Here is a 22,976-nt window from a genome sequence, read left to right on the forward strand (position 1 = left end):
TCCTTCTGTGCTCTAACCATTCTATAATCTCATGAGTGATTAGGATTTGGAAGGCATTGCTTGATAGGATGATTGGTACAGATGTAGTAAGCTCCTCAAAAGGGAATTGGGTGGTTGATGGCCGAGTGGTATTATTGCTAGACTATTCATCTACAGACCCAGCTAATGTCCTGGGGACCTGTGTTTGAATCCCGCCATGGCAGATGGTGGAATTTAAATTCAGTAATAAATTTGGAAATAAGAGTCCAATGATAGCTGTAGTGATTGTAACGAGGTCAGCCAGATGAACCTCATAGAATATAAGTTCCCTGATTGGGGCTGTTAATATGGTCCAGTCAGGGAACCCTGGCTGACATGTATAAACAGGAGTGTCGGAGCTTCCGCTCACTCTGAGAACTGGCTCTGAGGAACTCAGACCAGTGTCATGTATTATGCACATGTAAACAAAAGGTACTTAGTGACAGGATACCAGCCTCTGTGGAGCTATTGAAATAACCATGAAACCATTGTCAATTGTTGGAAAAACCCATCTGGTTCTTTAGGGAAGGAAATCTGACAACTTGCCTGGTCTGCCCTACATGTGACTCCAGACCTACTGCAATGCGGTTGACTCTTCCCAGTTAGGGATAGGCAATAAATGTTGGGCAAGCTAGTGACACCCACATTCCGTGAAAGAATAAAACAAAATTTGAGACAAATATTGCAAGGAAATGGGGGAACAAGCAGGGATTTGGAGCTAAATCAGCATGCCCTTCACGAAGGTCAGTGCACATTTGATGGATCAGACACCTTCCTTCTGTGCTGTTCTATCCATAGATACTTCTGATGTACAGTAGCTACACCTGCACAGAATGGTCCAGCTGAGGTCAAACTAGTGCTTTGTCCATTTTTGAAGTGTAGCCCTCCAGCCCACAGAGGGCGAAGGAGTGTATCTGTACTGGAACTTGATGCAGAAGGTATACATCCTGCTGCTCACTTTATGATCCTTGTTTGTGGTTATTTGCAATTGTCATCTGACTTGACTGGGCAGGCAGTCTGGATGTTTCAGTCAGCTATTAATGTCAGTGTTTGCACAGACCCATTCACACGGTGTCTGCAGACGTGTTCTTGGCTTTTCTTTCACTTTTAGTGATAGAATTACTCTTTCACTTTCTGCATTTCTTCCCCAGGAATCTCTACACAGGGAACAGTGCAATGAAGGTTATGTTTGTATTCCTCGTTTATTTAGGATGTGCCTCTGCATATCAAGTGGATAATGGGGACACATTCTACTACCGGATGTTACACTATAAGAAGCTGCAGCCGGTAGGTCTCTTTATGTTTCTGTGATCTAGTACAGTTGCTGCAAATTGCTGTTTTAAGGACAGCTTACATTTATGTAGCATCTATATATAATAAAATGTCCCAAGACATTTATCAGATGCAATTTTACACTGTGCCATGTGAGATATTAGGGCGGATTGAGGATCTGAAACCTGAATACAGGCTGAGGTAACTAGTTGTTGTCAGGAACAACTACTTAATCCCCTTCACTGTTTGATCACACAGCATTGCCCTTTGATGTGAAGGGCAGTGTTTGTCACTGGCCACCCGGGTGTTTTCCTATCTTCCTGGTGGTGGAAATTGAATAAAGATTCGTGCACTTTGTGTCTTTCACTGTGTCTCACACCTGCGCACACACACACCATGGGTGCTGGGGAAAAAATAAGCACTACCGCGGTTAGGCGGTAGTGTGGGGGTTAAAAAAAATAAACAGGATATTCTCAGACTCAGCTAATTGCTTTTGTGGTGTTCATTGTGTTCTACAGTTCATTCCATGAGATGTACATTTGAGGACAATCAACTGAGCACAAATTGATGATTCAATGCCATGCTATATTTTAAATATACAATAATAAAAACATATTGGAACTTAAAAAAAAACAGGATATTATCACACAGCATTGCCCTTTGATGTGAAGGGCACAGCTTGTCACTGGCCACTCGGGTGTTTTTCTACCTTCCTGGTGGTGGAAATTGAATAAAGATTCGTGCACCTTGTGTCTTTCACAAAAAAAGGAAAAAAAACAACCACTTAATAGATGCTCTTAATAACTTCGGTGTCAATAAATTGGTTTCTTGATGCAAATAACATGACAAAATGGCTTCAAGGCTGCAAATTGACAATTCTGTTAAAGCTGCATAAAATAGCTTTTAAGTTACTAACTGCTAATTCTGCTATAGCTGCATAATTGACTAACCACAGTCTGCTTCAAATAGAGACTAGCAGACAATGCTCCCTTTACAACATAGAAATAATTGGATGAGATAAGACATTACCGACCATCCTAACTGACCTTCAGATGCAGGTGCAAAGTGTCTGTTAATGAGATAAGGGTAGTCTGAGTGTTGGAAAACAAAATTGGTTGCCAGGAAATATCATTGGACTGAGTAACTGTCAAATAAAGCAGTATCATGTATTGATTGGTAATTGTGTGAATGTACTATGCAATCATGGTCTGTACCCTTCCTTAAGAAAAGTATAAAAATGTCTTTGTATTAAGCCATGTGCGCAGCTCCTCTGAGGATCATGGATATGTATAACCTCTGTGTTTCTGGATGATCTGTGCCCGGCTGTATGAAGAAATAAAGAATGAAGTCTTAAAGAGCCAGACTGATTATGAGTGCTTATTGACCGATCATAGAACAGAGAGATCTTCCCCCAGGGGTCAAGATCTTCAGGATGACTGAAAGCTCAGTTAAAGATACAAGTTTTCAAGTGCGCCACGAAGCTGGAGAATAGGCAAATAGGTTTAGGAAGAGAATTATGGAGTGATTAAAATCAGGAAAGCTCATGAGTCCAGAATGAGAGCAGCACAAAGATCTGGGAAGGTTGCAGGAGGTTACAGAGATAGGGAGGGGGGAGGCCATGGAGGGTTTCAAAATCTGGGATGAGGATTTTAACACTGAGGCACTGTCAGATTATTAACCAATCATAGAATCCCTATAGAATGAAAGCAGGCCAGTCAGCCCATCGAGTCCACGGTATCTCGAGAGAGAGCTTACCATATAGACTCATGCCTGTCTTCCTGCATTTCCCATGGCTAACCCACTTAGCCTGAACATCTTTGGACTGTGGGTGGAAACTGGAGCACCTGGAGGAAACCCACGCAGAGACGGGGAGAATGTGCAAACTCCACACAGACAATTGCCCGAGGGTGGTCTTGAACCTGGGTTCCTGGCATTGAAAGGCAACAGTGCTAAGCACTGAGCCACCGTGTCATCCTGTATAAGTCTGCAAGCACAGAGGAGATATGTGAATTGGATTTTGTATTGTCCACTAGCTAGCACTAATCTGGAAGTCATGTAGTCTGCACTGAGAGAAGGGTGGTGCCAAGGAAATCCTGAACTGTCAAAGGGTCAGTATGAAGGGAGCCCAGCACTGTCACAGACAAAACTTAACAGATCTCTGCACTGTCAGAGAACTATTAATTGATTGTTGCGCTGTCAGGGTCAATGCCACGGGAGCCTGGTGCTGTCAGAAGGTCAGTACTGAGGCAACTTTGAACCTAGGAAGGACCACAGCTGAGCGTGCACCATAATCAGAGGGATGGCACAGGGAGTGAGAACTGTCAGAGACAGTAACCCTTCTCATGACTCAGAGGTGTGGCATTGAAGTCCAAGATAGTGCTAATAAACTGGAAACTGTGGTTCAGATAAGAGAATGACTGAACGTGCCCCTTGACATCCTTTGCAGTGATTAAGTTCAAAGGTGACAGATATCTTTTTCCCTCTCACAGACTTGCACTATCTCCTCTTTTTCAGATTCTAAGTCAAGGTACCTTTTCCTGGGCTAATTGTGGGAGTGAGAAGGAACCTGCAGTCCTTAAGAGTCTTTCAATCCAACCAGATCCGATCTCTATTCCTGGGGATCTACAGGCCAGTGCTGCAGGTTTCACTGCTCTTAATCTTACAGCACCTTTGACGGTAAGAAACCTCACAACAGCTTTCTGTTTTCCCAGCAGAACCCTCATCAATGGCTTTCTTGCCTCTGACCCTTCATAATTCCAATGTTCTCCTCCCACCTCGCAACTTTTGTAAATTTGATTCAAATCTCTACTGTCCAACTTGGACTGAGTTCTGTCACCCAGAGATTTCTGAAATACATTGCCTCCCAATCCACCAACACCTTCATTTCTTCACCAACAAAATCAGAATTGCTGGAGAAAGTCAGCGGGTCTGGCAGCATCTGTGGAGAGAAAGCACAATCGGCATTTCAGGTCCAGTGACCCTTCTTCAGAAACATTAGCTCTGCTTTCTCTCCACAGATGCTGCCGGACCTGCTGAGTTTCTCTGGCAATTTCTGTTTTTGTTTCATGTTTCCAGCATTCGCAGTTTTACTTTCATTTTTCAAAGCCTTCCATGGCCTTGACATCCCTGGCCCCTGTCTACCCACCCAGCCTTACACCTCTCTGAGATATCTGTACTCCTCCAAATCTCACCTGTTTCCATCCTTTTTTTTTAATGCTTCAGTTACTGAATCCTTAACTCTGGAACTCCCTACCTAAGATTTTCATAGAATCATCTGGAAACTGTACAGAGTGGAAGCAGGCAGCTTGGCCTATGAAGTCCGAGCAGCATTCCGTCCAGACCAACCATCCTACCCTATCCCTATAACACTGCATTTCCCATGGCTAATCCAACTAGCATGCACACCCCTGGACATTATGGGGCAATTTAGCATGGCCAATCCACCTAACCTGCATATCTTTGGACTGTAGGAGGAAACCAGGGTCCTGGAGAAAACATAGACAGATACAGGGAGAATGTGCAAACTCCACACAGACAGTCTCAAAGCTGGAATCAATCCAGGTCCCTGACAAGGTAGATGTAAAATCTGCGTGAGTAGAGTTGAAGGACCGCAAAGGAAAAACAACCCAATGGCAGTTAGACATAGGCTCCTAACGATAGTCAGAATATGGGGAAGAAAATTAGTCAGGAAATAGAAAAGGCACGTAAAATAAAAGGTTTTCTGTAAAAAAAAACTCTTAGTATGTTTTTGAGCATCCATTCTAATATCTCATCAAAAATTCATGAAATATTGACAGCAAAAAAAAGAGGCCATTTGGTCCATTATGTTTGTAGCAGCAGAAAAATGAGCCAGCCTCCCTCATCCCACTTTTCTGCACTTGCTTAATTTTAGCACTTGAGGTACCTATCAAGGTTGCTTTTAAATGACTTGAAGGATTTTGCCTCTACTACCTATTTGAGGCTCTAAGTGTTGGACCCCTACCACCTTCTGAATGAAAGATTTCTTTCCTCATCTCCCCTTGACTTTTTCTACCAATCACAAAAGTTGTTTGGTGTCAAATTTGGTAACCACTGTCCTTGAAATGTTTTACATGTTAAAGGGTGTTACATAAGTGCAAATTGCTGTTGTTTGATAGGTGAACGTAACACTGGAAAAGGAAGTTGCTGGAGTTTGGGTGAAAATTCCGTGTGTTGATGAAATTGGAAGTTGTGTTTATGGCGATGTCTGCCGACTACTGGACTTAGTGATTCCACCTGGACAAGACTGCCCAGAGCCACTATATACATATGGACTCCCATGTCACTGTCCTTTCAAAGCGGTAAGAGTCCTCACAAATTTAACAAAGTAGACAGTAATACAACTCCTGGCATGAGCATTACATGTACAAGAAGCCATATCCTCAACAAGGCTGCTGTTGCTACACAATTTGATGGATTAGGGATTGGAAACACTGGCTACATTTAAAGTTGATAAGTCACCAAGAAAGACCAAGGGTAATGTGAATGGAATTTGGGGAGGCACTAGCAGTAATTTTGCAACCCTATCCAGACACAAAGGTGGTGCTAGAGGACTGGATAATTGCAAATGTTGCTTCAAAAGGAATGCAAAGGTAAACCCAGCAAATACAGGTCACTCAGTCTAATCTTGATAAAGTGAAAACATCTAAAAAACATTAATCTGGAAAACAATACCAGTTCACTTGTGCAACTGTGAATTAAGTAAGGAAACCCAGCGTAGATGTTAAAGGCAAATTGTGTTTAACAAATTTGATTGACTTTTATTTAACGAGGCAAGAAGTGAATGAGGGCAATGCAATTTAAGTGGTTCACAAGGAGTTTTCGATAATGCGCCACCTGTCAGAGTTTCAGCAAAATTGAAGCCCATGGAATTACAAGGACACCGGCAACATGAGCATGATGTTGGCTGAGTGACAGAAAACAGCAACTGGTAATGAACAGTTATTCAGGTGAGAGAAATGTGTACATATTACAATTCTCCAAAGGTTTGTATTAGACTGCTGTTTTTCCCAATCAACATGCATGACCTAGGTGCTGGTATTTCTGGCACAGTTTCAATATTGGCGGATGACACAAAACTTGGAAAATATTGTGAATTGCGAGGCGGATAGGCTGATGGAGTATGAATTAGAAGGAGGAACGTGGAGTGGAAATAGACAATAGGTGCAGGAGTAGGCCATTCTGCCCTTCGAGCCTGCACCACCATTCGTTATGATCATGGCTGATCATCCTTAATCAGTATCCTGTTCCTGCCTTATCTCCATTACCCTTGATTCCACTATCCTTGAGAGCTCTATCCAACTCTTTCTTAAACAAATCCAGAGACTGGGCCTCCACTGCCCTCTGGGGCAGAGCATTCCACACAGCCACCACTCTCTGGGTGAAGAAGTTTCTCCTCATCTCTGTCCTAAATGGTCTACCCCATATTTTTAAGCTGTGTCCTCTGGTTCAGCACTCGCCCATCAGCGGAAACATGTTTCCTGCCTCCAGAATGTCCAATCCTTTAATAATCTTATATGTCTCAATCAGATCCCCTCACAGTCTTCTAAACTCAAGGGTATACAAGCCCAGTCACTCCAGTCTTTCAGCGCCAGGTAGTCCCGCCATTCCAGGAATTGACCTCGTGAACCTATGCTGCACTCCCTCAATAGCCAGAATGTCTTTCCTCAAATTTGGAGACCAGAACTGCACACAATATTCCAGGTGCGGTCTCACCAGCGCCCTGTATAGCTGCAGAAGAACCTCTTTGCTTCTATACTCAATCCCTCTTGTTATGAAGGCCAGCATGCTATTAGCCTTCTTCACTATTTGCTGTACCTGCAAGGATATGATTCAAAACGAGTGCAGGAATAAAGAGAGAGCTGATGGTATGTATGCACACATCATTGGAGATGGCTGTGTAGATACAGAATATGGTTAATAGGTATAATGACAAGAAGATGAAGATTGAGGGGTGACTTGACAGAAGTGTATAAGATTCTGAGTGGTTTTGATATAGCAAATATGGAAGGGATTTTTTTTCCTGAGTTGTGAAACTTTGGAACTCTCTGTCATTGAATATTTTTAAGACAGCAGGGTTACAGAGAGATGGCAAGGTGGAGTTCAGAACACAAAACATATCAACTATGATCTCATTGAATGGTGAAACAAACTTAAGGGGTGAAATGGCCTACTTCTGCTCCACATTTGTAGTTTGTACTTAAAAAGAATAGCTTTTCAGAATAGGGTCGAAAAACGTGCTCCTGGAAAAAGCGCAGCATCCAAGAAGCAGGAGAGTCAACGATTCAAGCATAAGCCCCTCATCAGGAATGTGGAGTGGGAAAAGGACTGAGAGATAAATGGGTGAGAGTGGGGCTGGGTGGAGGGTAGGGGAGGTAGGTGGGATGGCAATAGGTGGATGCAGGTGGGAGGTGATCATGATCGGTCTTAAGGGTGGGTGGAGTGGATAGGTGGGAAGGAGGATGGATAGGTAGGTCAGGTCAAGAGGGCGCTGCAGTGTTGAAGGGCTTTCCAACCCCCAGGTCATCATCTCTGTCCTGAAGCTCTTCAACCATATCCTGAAGAGGTTCCGCTACTACAGCCATGTCTCCCAACCATCCAACTCAGCACCACCCTCTTGACCTGACCTCCCTGTCCACCCTTCTTCCCACCTATCCACTCCACCCTCCCTAAAGACCGATCATAATCACCTCCCATGTGCATGCATCGATCGCCATCCCACCTCCCTTCCCTTCCCCTCCATATTCCTGATAAAGAGCTTATGCTCAAAATGTCGACTCTTCTGCTCCTCCAATGCTGCCTGACCTGCTGTGCTTTTCCAGTGCGACTCTTTTCGACTCTGACTCTCCAGCATCTGCAGTCCTCACTTTCTCCTTATTGTAACCAGGCACAGTTAGGGATATCTCAAATCACCTCTTTTACCTGGATGAGGAAAAATCAGCAAGTCTCCAATCCTGATCATTTATCTATAAACCTTCCCAGAAGATTGAGAGAGGCAAGGGATGAGATAGCAAAAGCTCTGGCATTAATTTTCAAATCCTCTCTGGTCACACATAAGGTGCCACAAGACTGGAGGACTGCTAACAATGTCCCATTATTAAAAGAAGGGAGAAAGGGATAGACCAGGAAATGACAGGCCAGCTAGTCTAATGGTGGGGGAAATTATTGGAAATAATTCTGAGTGACAGACTAAACCTGCACTTGGAGAGATGCAGATTAATCAGGAATAGTCAAGATGGGATTTGTTAAGGAAAGGTTGTGTTTAACAAATTTGATTGAAATTTTTTGAGGAGTTAACTAGGAGTTAAGTATTTGATGTGGTCTATGTGGACTTTAGTAAGGCTTTTGATTAGGTCACTCTTGGCAGACTGGTCAAGTAAAGTAAGAGCCCATAGGATCCAAAGCGAATTGGCATATTGGATCCAAAATTGGCCAAGAGACAAGAAACAAAGGTCATAGTGGAGAGATTTTTCTGGAAGTCTGTTTCCAGTGGGGTTCCACAGTGCTCAGTGCTGGAGCCCTTCCTGTTTTTGGTGTATGTTAATGATTTGGGTAAAACAAAGAAGTTTACGGATGACAGAAAATTAGTTGGATGTTAAATATTGAGGAGGATAGCAGGAGGATATCAAGGGACTGGTCAGCTAGGCAGAGCTATGGCAAACGGAACTCTACATGGAAATCTGTGAAGTAATACACTTGGGGAAGGTTAATAAGGGAAGGAAATACACTATGAATGGTAGGACCCTGGAAAGTACTGCAGATCAGTACTGCATATCCACAAATCTCTTTAACAGGATAGCTAGATAAGGTTATCCTTGGAGTAGCAAAGGTTGACAGTGAACCAGTTAGAGATGTTTTAAGATTACGAGAGACACCGGGTGGATGGAAGGCTCTTTCTTCTAATAGGATAAAACGCATAAGTGTAAGGCAACTGGCAGAAGGATAAGCGGAAAGTCACTGAGGATGCTGAAGTGTGGAACACTCTGACTGAAAAGGTGGTTTGAGTTAGAAATTCTTGTAACATTTAAGTGGAATTTAGATATTCACTTGCATTGTCAAAGCCTCCAGAGCTATTGGCCATGAGCTGGAAAATAGGATTAGTGTAGTCAGATCTTTGTTGACTGGTATGGACACAACCAGCCAAATAACATCCAGCTGGTATTAGTTTCCAAGATTTTCTTGGACCCTATGTTAACAAACACCAGCTCTCCTTCGGGTTGTGTATTGCCACCTTTACTTTTCATTTGCTAAAGGAATGATGTCGGTCAGAATACAATGGCATAACAATTGCAGTATGTTAGTGTTACAGTACTTGTGGGTGTCAGTTGGGAAGAACAAGGTAAATATAGGGACTTGATGGAGACCTTTGTCAAATGGAGCAATAATAATCTCTTAAAGCACAAGCTAGACAAAAGGACTGGCTGTAGAATTTTAAAGCTGGCTAATGATATTGTTCCTGTGAAGATTCATGATGAGGATATTAAAATAGTTAATCACTCCCAAGCATCTAACTGTCAAAGTGGATGTTAGATTGAATGGGAGGAAACATTGCACAGGTATAATGGTGAAGAGTCATAAACAGTCATACTATCAGAGCAAACTGAAACCTTTCTGAGTTGATCATAAGTAATGAAACTCTTTTATACGGCTGTGGTTCCGCATGCTTTCCTATTGAAGGCGTTGCCTGGGGAGATGTTTAGGAAAGTGGATTCTAAGGGTACAGAGGCAGGGAAGGATATTTCATCTTCTTGATGAAATCTTTCCAAGGAGTTTGACAAAGTGTCATGAACAATGAGAATGATCCTGGTCATTGGTTGCACTTAGGGAAAAGACTACAATCTCTGAGGCAAGACAAATTGGCTGCTGAATTCATCTGTCGCCTTCTCTATAAGCGCTTTTAACAGGAGCTGAAGGATAGACAAGAATATGTACTCAGAGTGGACTAGCTGATAATTTGAACACATAATTTAATTAAAAGTTAGATGATCCACTTGTCTATCTTTTAATCTTATTACTACAGTATTTACTTCCGTAACATTTTAATGAACAATGTACACAAAATGAATTTTTAAGTAGAACTTTCTGTGTGGATAATACAGTGAGAATGAAGTGTTGGTTGCACATCAACAAAGGGCACTTGGATAAGATCATGCACATGGAACTTCAGTAACATAATCTCTCGGGTGTGGAGGGGAGACGTTGGTCAGGAAAGCAAGTAGAATATTACGATAAAAGCAATCAGTTAATCTCTCCAAGTCAAAACTTGTGGCTTCAATAGATGGATAAATGTTTCCTGTTTAAATGCCTGTCTCACAAAACTACTCTCTTTTGTTTGGCACTCAGGGTGAGTACTCTCTGCCAAACACTTACTTCGACCTCCCTCCTGTTGCGCTGCCGCCTTGGATGGCCAGTGGGAATTACAAAGCTATGGGCATTCTTACCAGAAACAATCAGGAGCTGGCTTGTCTCAAGGGCACCTTCTCTCTCAAGACACAGTGATCAAATCAAACTATTCACCTCCTATTCCAGAAGTTGAACTTCTCGGATGCAGAATCAGAAATTGCTTTCTATGTCTACGCTAACATTAATAATGCGTGCTCAGTATTTTTTCTTCTCTCTAAAATCAAAAGCTGTTTTGAAGCAGTAAACAATTTGTTTCAGTTCTACATTGAATCAGGAATTGTCTCTGTTAACCTCATATTCTGTGGTCATGAACTGGACCTACGATACTTGCTTCTGCTTTTCTAAGTGTAGATCGTGGTTACGGGTCATTCGACTATCAGGTACAAATGACACCGGTACAAATGTATTGTCACAGTGTACTATTTATCCGAGCTATAAACAGAGAGCTAAGTGAAACCATAAGAAACAGGAACAAGAGTAGGTCATTTGGCCCCGCACACCTGTTCCGCTGTTCAGTGGGATCATGGCTGATCCAACATTCCTCATTTCCGCTTTCCTACTTCATCCTCTTAACTCTTGATTCCCCTATTGATTAAGAATCTATCTTGTATGATCATACAGATAATGAAAGAGGCCTTTTGGCCCAGCATTCCTGTGCTGTTTTTTGAAAGAGTTTTCCAAATACCCTGTCTTTTCCCCACATTTCTCACCCTTATATATTCATTCAATTCCCCTTTGAATCTGTTTCCACCACTTGCACAGTTTGCAGGTTAAAAAAATCCCCCCTAATTCTTTTCCTGATTATCTAATATCTGTTTACCAAGTTTCCTTCCAATGGGAACAGTTTTCCTTATCACAGGATGGTTACAGCACAGGAAGCAGCCATTTGGCCCATTGCATTCATGCTGGCTCTCTGCAGCTCATCTATTGCCACTCCCCACCTTTACCTGAGGCCCTGCATATGTTTCTCTCTATGATAATTATTTAATTAGCGATTGAAAGCCATGATTGAGCTTTCTTCCATCACCCTCAGTCAGTGCATTCCAGACCCTAGACAATTGCTGCCTTGTCACAGCACGCAGGATGTACTTATCAGACCAACTGCAGGATGCAGGTTATTTTTGGTGGATGCTTAAATAATTAAACACTGCTGAATGTGCTGGGTTATTCATGTGATCGAGGCTGACTTGTACACATTTTCTCTATGATTCATGTTAAATGAAACACGAGCAGAATTCTAGGAGAATAGGGATTCACCTTATAAAGGGGCATTTATTATCTGTGCCTGGCAGACCTCTGTTTTGGGGGGAAAAGCAAATAGAGCCATTTGGCATGGAAACAGACCCTTCAGTCCAACTTCCTGCGCTTGGCCCATATCCCTTCAAACCTTTTTTATTCATGCATTGATCTAAATGGCTTTTAAACATTGTAACTGTACCCGCATCTACCACTTCCTTTGGAAGTTCATTTCACTCACAAATTACTCTTTTAAAAAAAAATGCCCCTCATGTCTTTTTTAAAATCTTTCTCCTCTCACATTAAAAATATGTCCCTTAGTCTTGAAATCCCCCACTCTATGGAAAAGACACTTATCATTCACCTTATCTAGACCCCTCATTATTTTATAAACTTCTCTAAAGTCACCTCTTAACCTCCTAAACTCCCACCCAATCCAGCATCTCCTTATAACTCAAATCCTCCATTTCTAGCAATATCCTGGTAAATCTCTTCTGAACCTTCTCCAGCTTAAAATATTCTTCTTATAACAGGGAGACCAGAACTAGAGACGGTATTCAATTTTTATTCCAATCACTTGCCATTTCAGGACATAACAATGGGTATCAAAATACACAATGTTGCATTTTGTTTATGAGGAAATGCTAAATAGTTTTCCTCATTAACTTCTTGAGTGGGTGTTCGAATCTGGACTTGAAGCAGTGTTTTTGTTTGCAAAATTTAATGTGAAATTTGTATGAAATTACGAAATAAACATGCTCTGTTTTCGAAAAATAAAAGTCACATCTGCCTTTGTGAGATTTCCAAATTATTTATTCAATACATAGTATCTTTCAATTTCTGGCTAAGCACAAAATAAAGGTTAACACTCTCATGCAATGCTGATGGAAGTGTGCACTGTCTGCCAAGATGTTAAACTGAGGCTCTATATACTCAGAGAGCTAATAGATTCCATGTCATTCAAGGAGAATAGCAAGGAAGTCTGTTTATTAATAAAAAATGCTGTGAATACTCAGCAGGTCTGGCGACTTGTGGATAAAAAGAAACATTGGAAATATTTCCAATCATTGATCTTTTATCAGTGCAATTGGTGAGTGTTCTCACTACCAGCACCAAAACTCAACCTTAGTTTGCCAAGCAGCGTTTTTCTAAGAACACGTGATGACAAAAATTTTGATGCAAAGTCACTGACATGAAAAGTTAACTCCATTCTTCTCTCCACAGGTCTCCACTAGACCTTCTAAAATTTTGTGTTTTTACTCAGGAATTTCAGTATCCGTGGTGTTGTCTTTTTGTATTAAGAGTTTTCCCTGGTCTCTCGGTCAATATTCATTAGAGGCAGATTATGTGGTCATCCTTTCATTTGCTTCCTTGCTTACTGAAGTCACAATAGTCACTAAACTTCAAAAAAAAAGTTGGCCGTGAAGTACTTTGTGATGCCTTGAAGTTGTGAAAGATGCTTCAGATTATAAATAACTTGCATTTCTATTAGACAGAGTGGAAGATTCAGGAGAAGGACTTGCAGATACAGGATTTTAACATGGATTGAATTCAACTTCCATCCCGATTCATGACATTAAAGCACAGCTTGGTCTATTCATCCAAAGTCCAAAATGGCTACCATATGTTCTCCATTCCTGGCACATACATTTTCTTTTATTCTTTCATTCTTCAATGATATTTAATGCACATCCTTAATTGCCCTTGAGAAGGCTTTGGTGAGCTACTTTTTGGAAGGTTCAACTATGTTCCTTTAACAAATTGACTCATGGAACATGTTACAAAAAAGGACAAGAATGAGGTAAAGTCAGATCTCATCCTACTAAGACCTCACATTTAAATCTGAGATTTTGAAAGATTCTCCAATACTTTATAGGAAGTGGAATTTCTCCTTTGCCACTTCATTATCTTCAAAGTAGTTTTAAACATTTATAATCATTAGCTTCAGTCTTAGGAACAGACTGATAATTTATCCACATGATAGTAAATGGCTACTTAGTTTCTTCGGTCTATCTCAACTAATCATGCCCACCCGCCTATTATCCCCTTCCATCATCTCACTATCACATAGAAACAGAAATTATTCCAATTTAGAATAACTGGCCAATTCACCAACCTCACAAATGAGCTTGCATCAGAGTTGATAGATTTGGGAATCACACTAGCCTTTAAGCACCTCACAGCTTGAAAGGTTCTCCTACTCCAGAAATTTGTTCAGCTGTCTTCAGACAGACAGCAAGGGATCCACATTCCTATGCATTTTTAAAGTCTGTTCAAAAGGAATGTGTCTCTGTGAAGTACTTCTTAATTAGACTTTATGTTTTATGTTAACACTTGCTACTGAGTCCAAATAGACAATCCCACTGGACAAATTCCTTTCATCTGTCAGTGTGGAAACAACAGTTATATTTTGTCCAAGTTTTGTATCATGATTAAAACTAACTCCAACTAATTTTCCAGCACTGATCAGTGTTAAGGCCTAAGATAGCGTGTCACTTCAGCCATTCTCTCTACTTCACCCCAAGTTTCATTATCCCTCACTATGTGAGGTGACTAAAATTGAACGCAATGCCCCAGTCTGGCCATTTGAAGATTCCCCAAGTGCACAATTTAGCATCGTACACAAGAGAAAGACATTGTGAAAATATTTTTGCTTTTGAGTGGAGTCAGTCATTAGTTAGTACACAGTAAATGGGTTATTTGAGGTGCAGTCAAATGTTTTTAAGCACAGAGAATGTGGGGTCATACAATTCATCATACGTAAGATTTAATTTTCCCCTCATAATTAATGGATAATGCAGCCAACTTGCACTCTGACAAATAAGGCTAGGATGAGCAGAACAGATACTGTGGATCTCCCTGCTCTCTACTGAACAGTATTGTAGGAGTACCTTCACCACTGCCACCTTAAGAACATCTAGGAGTAAAGCAACAAATAATAGCCTCGACATCAGTAGGGTAATTAAGGGTCAGAAGGTGTTTGTGAAGTCATAAGATGATCACTAAAATGGAGTGTGACTTACCACAGAGAAGAAAAAGTGATTTTTGGTATTGACATGCTGAGCACAGGAGCTGACAGACAGGACAGACATAATGGGAGTGTAGCAGTTGGTACAGCTAGCTGTTGCTTTGCAAATGAGACAAAACCTGTGGGAGATATGAACCAAGAAGGCTATGTGAAAGAAACATTTCTTGATGTCTAAGGCAGTGGAACCATGTAATTCATATGTAACCACAGCGACAGGATGAGAGATGAGGTGAAAGAGTCACATTGTTGACTTAACACACCATTAAAATGGTACTGTCCACCAAGGGAAGAATCTGATACCAAGAAAGCTTCCCAAGGAATCCAGTCACATTGCCTAGGTGTTGTTTTCCTGGCTAATTTGGATAACCATGATCCACTGATGAAAAGGGGACCCCAAGAAATCCAGGGTGTACATTCGGGGGATGTGGAATTACAAACAATGTTGATAAAATCCATTGCATCCATTCACTGTTGCATTTGAAATTCTGCACACAATTACCTCATCATATATTAATTTTGCTTGCAGGGTAAAATGCTTCGTGACGCTTATCTCTATAAAATTGTCTTATGGTTGGAATATGTAAAACAACTTTGAAAAATTATTTTATGTCTTTATAAGACCTGTTCCTAGTTGATTACTGCAACACGAAACACCTTCCCTTCGTACCTCACTCCCTCGGGACGGTGTAGGAGGGGTTAGATTGACGGACCGGAAGTGGAGGCGTGGGACAGGTTAGAGGGAGGGACCTCCTTGGATACCGGAGAGGCGTTGCCAGGTACAACCCATAGGGAGGGTAGTGAGGAGCAAAGACAAAGTCGGATGCAACAAAGAGGAATGTATAGAGGATTGAGTATGTAGAGCTAGCAGGAATGGGAATGAATAAACTCTGTCCGAGAAACACAAAGCTAGAACAATGTGTGCAGACAATAAGCAATCAATCTTAGACAGCTCTGTGAAGGTAAGAACCCTGCAGGTTACTGACATAGAAACAACTGGGCATACACCTCAACGTAAGGTCATTATAAAGCTTCACCTTAGTTCATCCATCCAGAGAGATAACCCAAAGCCTCAGCAGATGGAAGGCGATGCTGATCTCCATATAAAAGAAGATTTGTGTTGATATCAAACAGAGGACAGAGTGTTGGCAGCATTCTCCTGTCGATCAGATAAAGTGCTCAGAGACGTAAGTTAGGGCTATTTTCGGTTCAAATTCCATGATATAAGCATACCAAAGATGTTGCAAAGTGTTGTAATTACAACTTTGCAAAACCTTGTCTGGATTTGTAACATTGCCTAGATTTTGTTTTTCTGGCTAATTTGAATAAATGTGGTTCACTGGTGGACAACCTTAACATACAAAGCATTGCCCACAGTATTGCATATGATGCCAATCTCTAAAACATTTTAATGGAATTATGTAACTAGAAGTTATGGGATGGCACAATGTATCCATTCTTTTTGATATTTTCTATGAATCTAATTAAAGTATACTTTGTGCTTTTTTCTGCAAAATATTTATCAAAAATCTTGGCAGTTGGTACCACCCCAGCTTGCTTCAAGTGACACTTTAAAATATACATTTAATTCATGAATTTAATTTATGCATTTGCAACTTCAATATTGTTATTGCACTATTTGTATTAGGCTCTGGCTTAAAAGCACTGAGAATTACATCTTACATCATGCTGGCCAGCAAGCTGTTTACCGGACTATCAGATCCCTCCAGTTAATGCTTTGTTGCCATGGGGAAACTGCAGAGTAAGCAGAAACGCAACATATCCCGATACAGGTATGATATATTTGTGCAGCACCTGATCGAAGGTGGTAATAACAGACACAATTAATGAATCTATCATCATACTGAGGTTTGCTCTATCTAAATATTCAAAGTAGATCTTTTTATTATTTAGTCTTAAGATTTAGGTGACACATTATTTATACCGACCCCAAATTGATCTGAGGGGATTAAGAGTCTACTGCCCACTGTGGGGAGTAGAATCTCACAATGGCCACACATGCTCAAGGTGGAAGCTTTGTCACAATTTGACAGATTTCAAAGGATGTTCAAGCACCAAGCCTCATTTTTTGAGTTTGATTTCACCACTTGCCATGGTGGTATTTAAACTCAGCTTCTTTGGCCTTACAGCCTGATTACCACAAGGCTATGACTGCTGTCCTTACTAATTGCATAAAATGAATCTTTAACTTAAAAGTTAAATCTCTTTGAGATAATGTCTTCTCTAGCCTTATATTTAAGTACTCCTTGACTCTCTTATTAAATAAAGAAAAGTCAAAATTCTAAATTTATATTAGTGCTTTCTTTTAGAGTCTCATAATCATAGAATATTAATGCACAGAAGTAGGCTATTTAACCCATCTAATCAGCACCACTGCTTTTCTCTACATGAGCCACTTAGTTTGATCCCACTTCCTTGCTCGTCTTTATATCTTTTCAAGTTACCAACTAATTTCCTTGAATGAGATTTATGGATTCTGCCTGAATAGCACTTTAAGTCAGACAGATTCACAAGTAATTACATGTTGTGCATAGAACAATTTTCAACCCTTATACCCACTTTGTTTTTGATTGTAAACTTGTAGTCTCTTATTGATGGCCGTCATTGTAATTATCCTTCATAACCTTGAAGAGTTCTGTCAGATCTCCCCTTAACCTTAGTTGAAGTGGAAAAAGCTGTCATTTCTCAAGTTTGTATTCATGGCTAGCAACACTTGTCACTTGCAGCATCCCAGTGAATCTGAACCTTTTCAACTGCCTTTATATTCTTTCTACAGTGGAGTTCGAATCAGTGTACACATGGTTTCAATTTTAGCAGAACTAAGGTTTTGTACAAGTTGCATATTACTCCTATGTTCATTATGTTCTCTCAGAATGTGGGTGTCACTGCTCTGACCAATATTTATTACCTGCCCACAATTGCCTTTCAAAAGCTGGTGATGAACTGCCTTCTTGAACCAATTGCAAGTATGGTAATGTGTTATAACTATTTGGCTTGGTAGGCTATTTCAGAAGACAGTAAAGAATCAACTACATTCTTGTGGCTCTGGAGTGGTAATAATCTGGAACTCAGTACCTGCATGCATTTTTTTAAAACCAGAGGTAGATACAGGAAGAAGAAAATGTACAAGGGAAGATGGATGTGGATGGACTCAAAAGGAGTGTTAAGAGGTAGCTTTACCGTGATTGTTACATTGGGAGTGGCTATACCATGTGAGATGACAAAATCAAGGAGTGGCCAGGAAAAGAGGAAGAAAGGATTAAGAAAAAGGGCAGTGAAAACAGAGATGGAAGAGCATGATGCTATATATGTTGATAATGAGAGTCTGGGTTACTTTAAAAATTATTTGGCACCAAAATCCAAGTAACCACAAAAAGCTCAGCCTGATGAATGCTCAATCATAGAAATCATATAACCCCTATTGTGTGGAAATTGGTCATTTGGACCAACAAGTCCACCCAGATCCATTTCCCTACCCCATTACTCTACATTTTCTCCTGACTAATGCACCAAACTTACTCATCCATGAACAGTATGGGCAATTTAGCATGGCTAGTTCATCTAACCTGCACATCTTTGGACTGTGGGAGGAAACTGGAGAACCCAGAGGAAATTTATGCAGACAAGAGGAAAATGTGCAGGCTCCACACACACAGTCGCCCAAGGCTGGAATCAGACCCAGGTCCCTGATGCTGTGAGGCAGCATGTGCTAACCACTGAGCCACCATGCCACCCAAATACAAAATGAAACAAAGGAGTGGAATTTGTGTAATGTATTCTACGTTGTACTGAGTCATCATTACTATATAATGGCCAGACACTGAACACTTATTTATACCAGTAAACAAATTTCATTTACTATCAGTGTGACATTTCATAGTTTAAGCTCATTTCACAGTGTGCAATTTCTGATCATTTCTGAACTATAAAAACTAGATTAAGCAATGTCATTGCATTTTAACTACAGGTCCCTACTGCTGGTAAATTTGGGCCTGTAGCCATTGGAAACTGGATTATCACTGCCAGATTGAGATGTCAGCTGAGCCAATTGGGAAAACTGTCCTTTACCACTGATACAGAAGTTCACATGTTGAAGCTTCAAGCCCATGTATTTCACCACCTAATGTAGGTGCAAATTTCCACTCTAGAGCTGCACATTTTTTTAATATAGAATCTGTGGAATCACTGTAGAAGCAGGCCATTTAGCCCATCAAGTCCACACCAACCCTCTGAAGAGCATCCTATCCTGTTCCCCATCCCCATCCCTATCCCTGTTTCCCTGCATTTCCCATGGCTAACCCACCTAGTCTGCATTCCCTGGATTCTACAGACAATTTAACATGGTTAATCCATCTAATCTGCACAATCTTTGGACTGTGGAAGGAAACCAGAGCACTCAGAGGAAACCCACACAGGCACAGGGAAAACATGCAAAATCCATGCAGACAGTCGCCTGAGACTGGAATTGAACCTGGTCCCATGCCCTCTGTATGCCAGCTCCATGTAAACTCATTCCACCAGACATCCACCACATTCCCCAACCGATATCTGTGCCAACTTGTACTGCCATGCCACTCACTAGCCACTCACTCCATATTCACTATGAGCAGATCGCTAAAGCCATGTGATGAAGAAAAATCTTTTAACAATCTCGTACAGCTCTCACCCACACACACTTAGTCCAGCAAAAACAACAAACAGATGAGGAATTAAGTTCTGAGGTTGAATGCCCAGGATCATAATTCCCAGTCCACTGCCAAGATGGGTTGATCAGATCAACTTTGACATTATTGAGGAGTCGAGTAACTTACTGCTGCTAACTCTAACATATCCCATCAGTGCTCAGATTCCTTACGTTTCTGGCAAACAAGAAAAGAGACAGTGATCACGAGTGATAAACTGAATGTAGAAAGCCACTCCCCTGCCCTCCCCCCCCCCATCACCATCTCCTTTTCTAGCAGCCCCATCCCATGAGCCAAAAAGTCACTTACTTTTCCACACATCCTGGTCTTTCGTGTGCCTAAGCAGCCAACTCTTGTCGGTTCTTTGGACATTAACAACTTCCTGATATCTCAGCATTTAAGAAATAATCTGCATTTTAGTTTTCCCTACCAAAGTAGAAAACGTCACATGATTTACACATGATATCCAGTCTGTCATGTCCTGCCCAATCACTTAGCCTGTCTGAATCCCCTTGAAGCCTCTTTGCATCCTCCTCAACACTCACCTTCCTGAACTTGTTTCATCAGCAAACTTGGAAACATTACATTTACATCATGTGGTTGGAGACACAAAAATAATTCTGGTTATTAGAGGTCAGTTATCTCAGCTACTGGAAATTTTATCAGGAGATCACAGGGTTTTAAAAAAAAAATCAACCAGTTTAGAGTTGTTATTACACACCTGGAACAGGTAGGACTTCAATCTGGATCACTTGGCCCAAAGGTAGGGACACTGCTATGGTGCAACAAGAATCCCTACAGACCTTCAGGGTAGTGTACTGGACCAACCATCTTCAGCTGCTTTGTCAATTACTTTTCCATCATAAGGTCAGAAGTGGGAGATCTGCTGATAATAGCACAAGGTACAACACCAGACTCCTCAGATACTGAAACAGGGTTAATTCTATTTAAATACAGGAAAACCAGGACACCATTTAGGCTTGGGCAAATACGTGGGCAGGAACATTCTCACCGTGCAAATATCAGGTCATAACCATCTCCAGTAAGAAATAATCCAACCATTGCCTCTAGGCGTTAACTGTATTGCAGAATCCCCCATTATCAACATCTTGGGGTTACCATTGACCAGAGACTAAACTGCATATAAATACTGTAGCTTCAGTAAAAAGTCTGAGAGTAGGAATTCTGTGATGAGTAACTCACCACCTGATTCCTCAAATCATGTCCACCATGCAGAGTGTATAAGCCAGCAGTGTGATAGAATGCTCTTCACTTACTTGGATGAATGCAGTTCCAACAACACTCAAGGAGCTTAGTGTTCTCCAGGACAAAGCAGCAGGCTTGGTTTTCATCCTATCTAATAGCTTCAACATTTACTCCCACCATCACCAGCACATGGTCGTAGCAGTGTGCACCGTCTTCAAGATGCACAGCGACCGGGGTCAAAGATTATTTTTTCAAGGGCTACATTTTGATTTTTGGAGGCTACTTTTTTCATTTTCATTAACTCATTCATGAGGTGATGCAGGTTCCTAGCTACATTACTTTCTGTATTTATGCTGACATATTGGAAATTTCAATCTACACAGAAGCAGTTAGAAGAATTTTTTTAAAACTTAATAATCATCACCACTCCTTTAGACTTAAAGCCATATCACAAATAAAGAATTAATTTCAAACATAACATTATTTAGATTGGCATGAGATAACGGGCATAAGTTAGCAACAAATGCTTTTTGAAAAAACAAGTACTAAACTTCTATACAGAAAAATCCATTACTGTAAAGACGTTTTCTGCAGGCTGGTAAGGTCACAGCTAAAAGACTGCATATTTTTCTCCAGCACTGTAGCTGTACATCAAGTAATTCACAGTATGAGATACATTGAAATGTGGTAATACAATGTTTTTTTTATGAAAGAAAGCTATTCAATATTAAGTTATTCAACAGATGGCATTAATTATAATAGTCATGTCCATTCCTTTATTGAAAGGTTTAAAACTGCTTTCCCCAACATTTGCTGCTGTTCCCACCCTTCATCTTTCTGCTCCTCACCCCTCACCTTTTCTGATCCTCCCTTACTGTTCCTGTTTACTGTTCCTCTCCCTGACCTCTTTGCAACTCCTGACTTCTGTTTTGCAGTCCTTCCCCCAACCCCCTCCACTTGTGTTGCTCCTCCACCTCAACAGGCTGTCTTCCCACATCCCCTTTGGCAGAATGGAGTTGCTGACTCACTTTGCCCATAGCCCCACCCTCACCCTCTGCTCGCACTACCTCCAGCCTCAGTGGCCCACCTCCTTTGGCTTCCCAATCTGCTTGCTCAAATCAAGTTTCCACTGATCCTGTGTGCTTCAACCCTCGTTTCTCGGTGTTTTGGCTCAGCTTGCTCGAGCCTCACTGCCTCCAGCCACGTTCTTCATGTTCACTTGCTCCAGCCACCCTTCTGTTATCATCTCGTAGGGTTTGGCTGGGATTCCAGAGACCAAATGGAAGTAGGGAGCACGTGATGTTTATCTCAATTAACGGGAAGATTTAATCACTTTGTTAGAGCTTTGTTTTTGTCTGATTTGAAATAAAACTCTGACAAGAAAACTATCTGCTTGGACTGCCCTACCAAACTTTGACCTCTATCGTCTTCCCATGTAACAAGGATAGTTGCTGTTTCTAAGTCAAAGGGATATAGACAGGTTAAGTGAGTGGGTAAAAACTTGACAGGTGGAATATAATGTGGGAAAATGTGAGGTTATGAAATTTGGCAGGAAGAGTAGAGGAGCTGAATATTAGTCAAATGGTGAAAGACTGCAGAAAACTGCAGCACAGAGGGATTTGGAAATCTTCAACTGTAAATCACAAAAAAACTAGCATCCAAGTTCAGCAGGTATTAGGGAAGGCAAATGGAATGGAGTATAAATTAGGGGGGATTTGCTAAAACCGTACAATGCTCTAAACAGACCACAGCTGGAATACTGTGAACAGTTTTATACTCCTTATCTAAGGAAAAGCGTATTGGCATTGGAAGCAGTCCAAAGAAGGTTCATCAGGCTGACCGCTGGAATGGTGGGACTGTCTCTTAGGAGAGGATGAGCCTGTATTTATTAGTATATAGAAGAAGGAGAGGTGGCCTTCTTGACATCTATAAGATTCGTATGGGACTTGACAGGGTAAATGTGACAAGGTTGTTTCCCCTTACGGGAGCATCCAGCACCACAGGCCATAATCTCAAAATAAGGGGTCAAACATTAAGACAAAGATGAGAAATTTCTCCTCTTCAAGGGTAGTCAATCTGTGGAATTCTTTATTGTA

At 41.1% G+C, this 22,976-nt stretch overlaps 2 protein-coding genes across 6 annotated transcripts in view; both read left to right on the top strand.

Moving 5' to 3' along the window:
* Positions 1–1,013: 1,013 nt before the first annotated feature.
* On the top strand, positions 1,014–11,673 carry LOC122564727 (ganglioside GM2 activator-like). The gene is made up of 5 exons (XM_043719858.1): positions 1,014–1,060; positions 1,170–1,305; positions 3,805–3,966; positions 5,427–5,609; positions 10,651–11,673. Coding segments are annotated over exons 1-5 (639 nt in total). The 5' UTR covers positions 1,014–1,058; the 3' UTR covers positions 10,807–11,673.
* Positions 11,674–15,369: 3,696 nt separating this feature from the next.
* wdr31 (WD repeat domain 31) overlaps positions 15,370–22,976 on the top strand; it is a 44,637-nt gene continuing 37,030 nt past the window's right edge. The window contains exons 1-2 of one of the 5 annotated variants that reach the window (XM_043719862.1): positions 15,370–16,158; positions 16,620–16,764. In XM_043719862.1, the coding sequence (XP_043575797.1) occupies positions 16,718–16,764 (47 nt within the window). In that variant the 5' untranslated portion in view covers positions 15,370–16,158; positions 16,620–16,717. Of the gene's footprint in view, positions 16,159–16,619; positions 16,765–18,959; positions 19,118–22,976 lie in introns of those variants that run through there. The other 4 variants (XM_043719859.1, XM_043719860.1, XM_043719863.1 and 1 more) reach the window with 4 other exon arrangements.

This window comes from Chiloscyllium plagiosum, chromosome 30, assembly GCF_004010195.1.
Source record: "Chiloscyllium plagiosum isolate BGI_BamShark_2017 chromosome 30, ASM401019v2, whole genome shotgun sequence".
In the NCBI taxonomy this organism is placed as follows: domain Eukaryota; kingdom Metazoa; phylum Chordata; class Chondrichthyes; order Orectolobiformes; family Hemiscylliidae; genus Chiloscyllium; species Chiloscyllium plagiosum.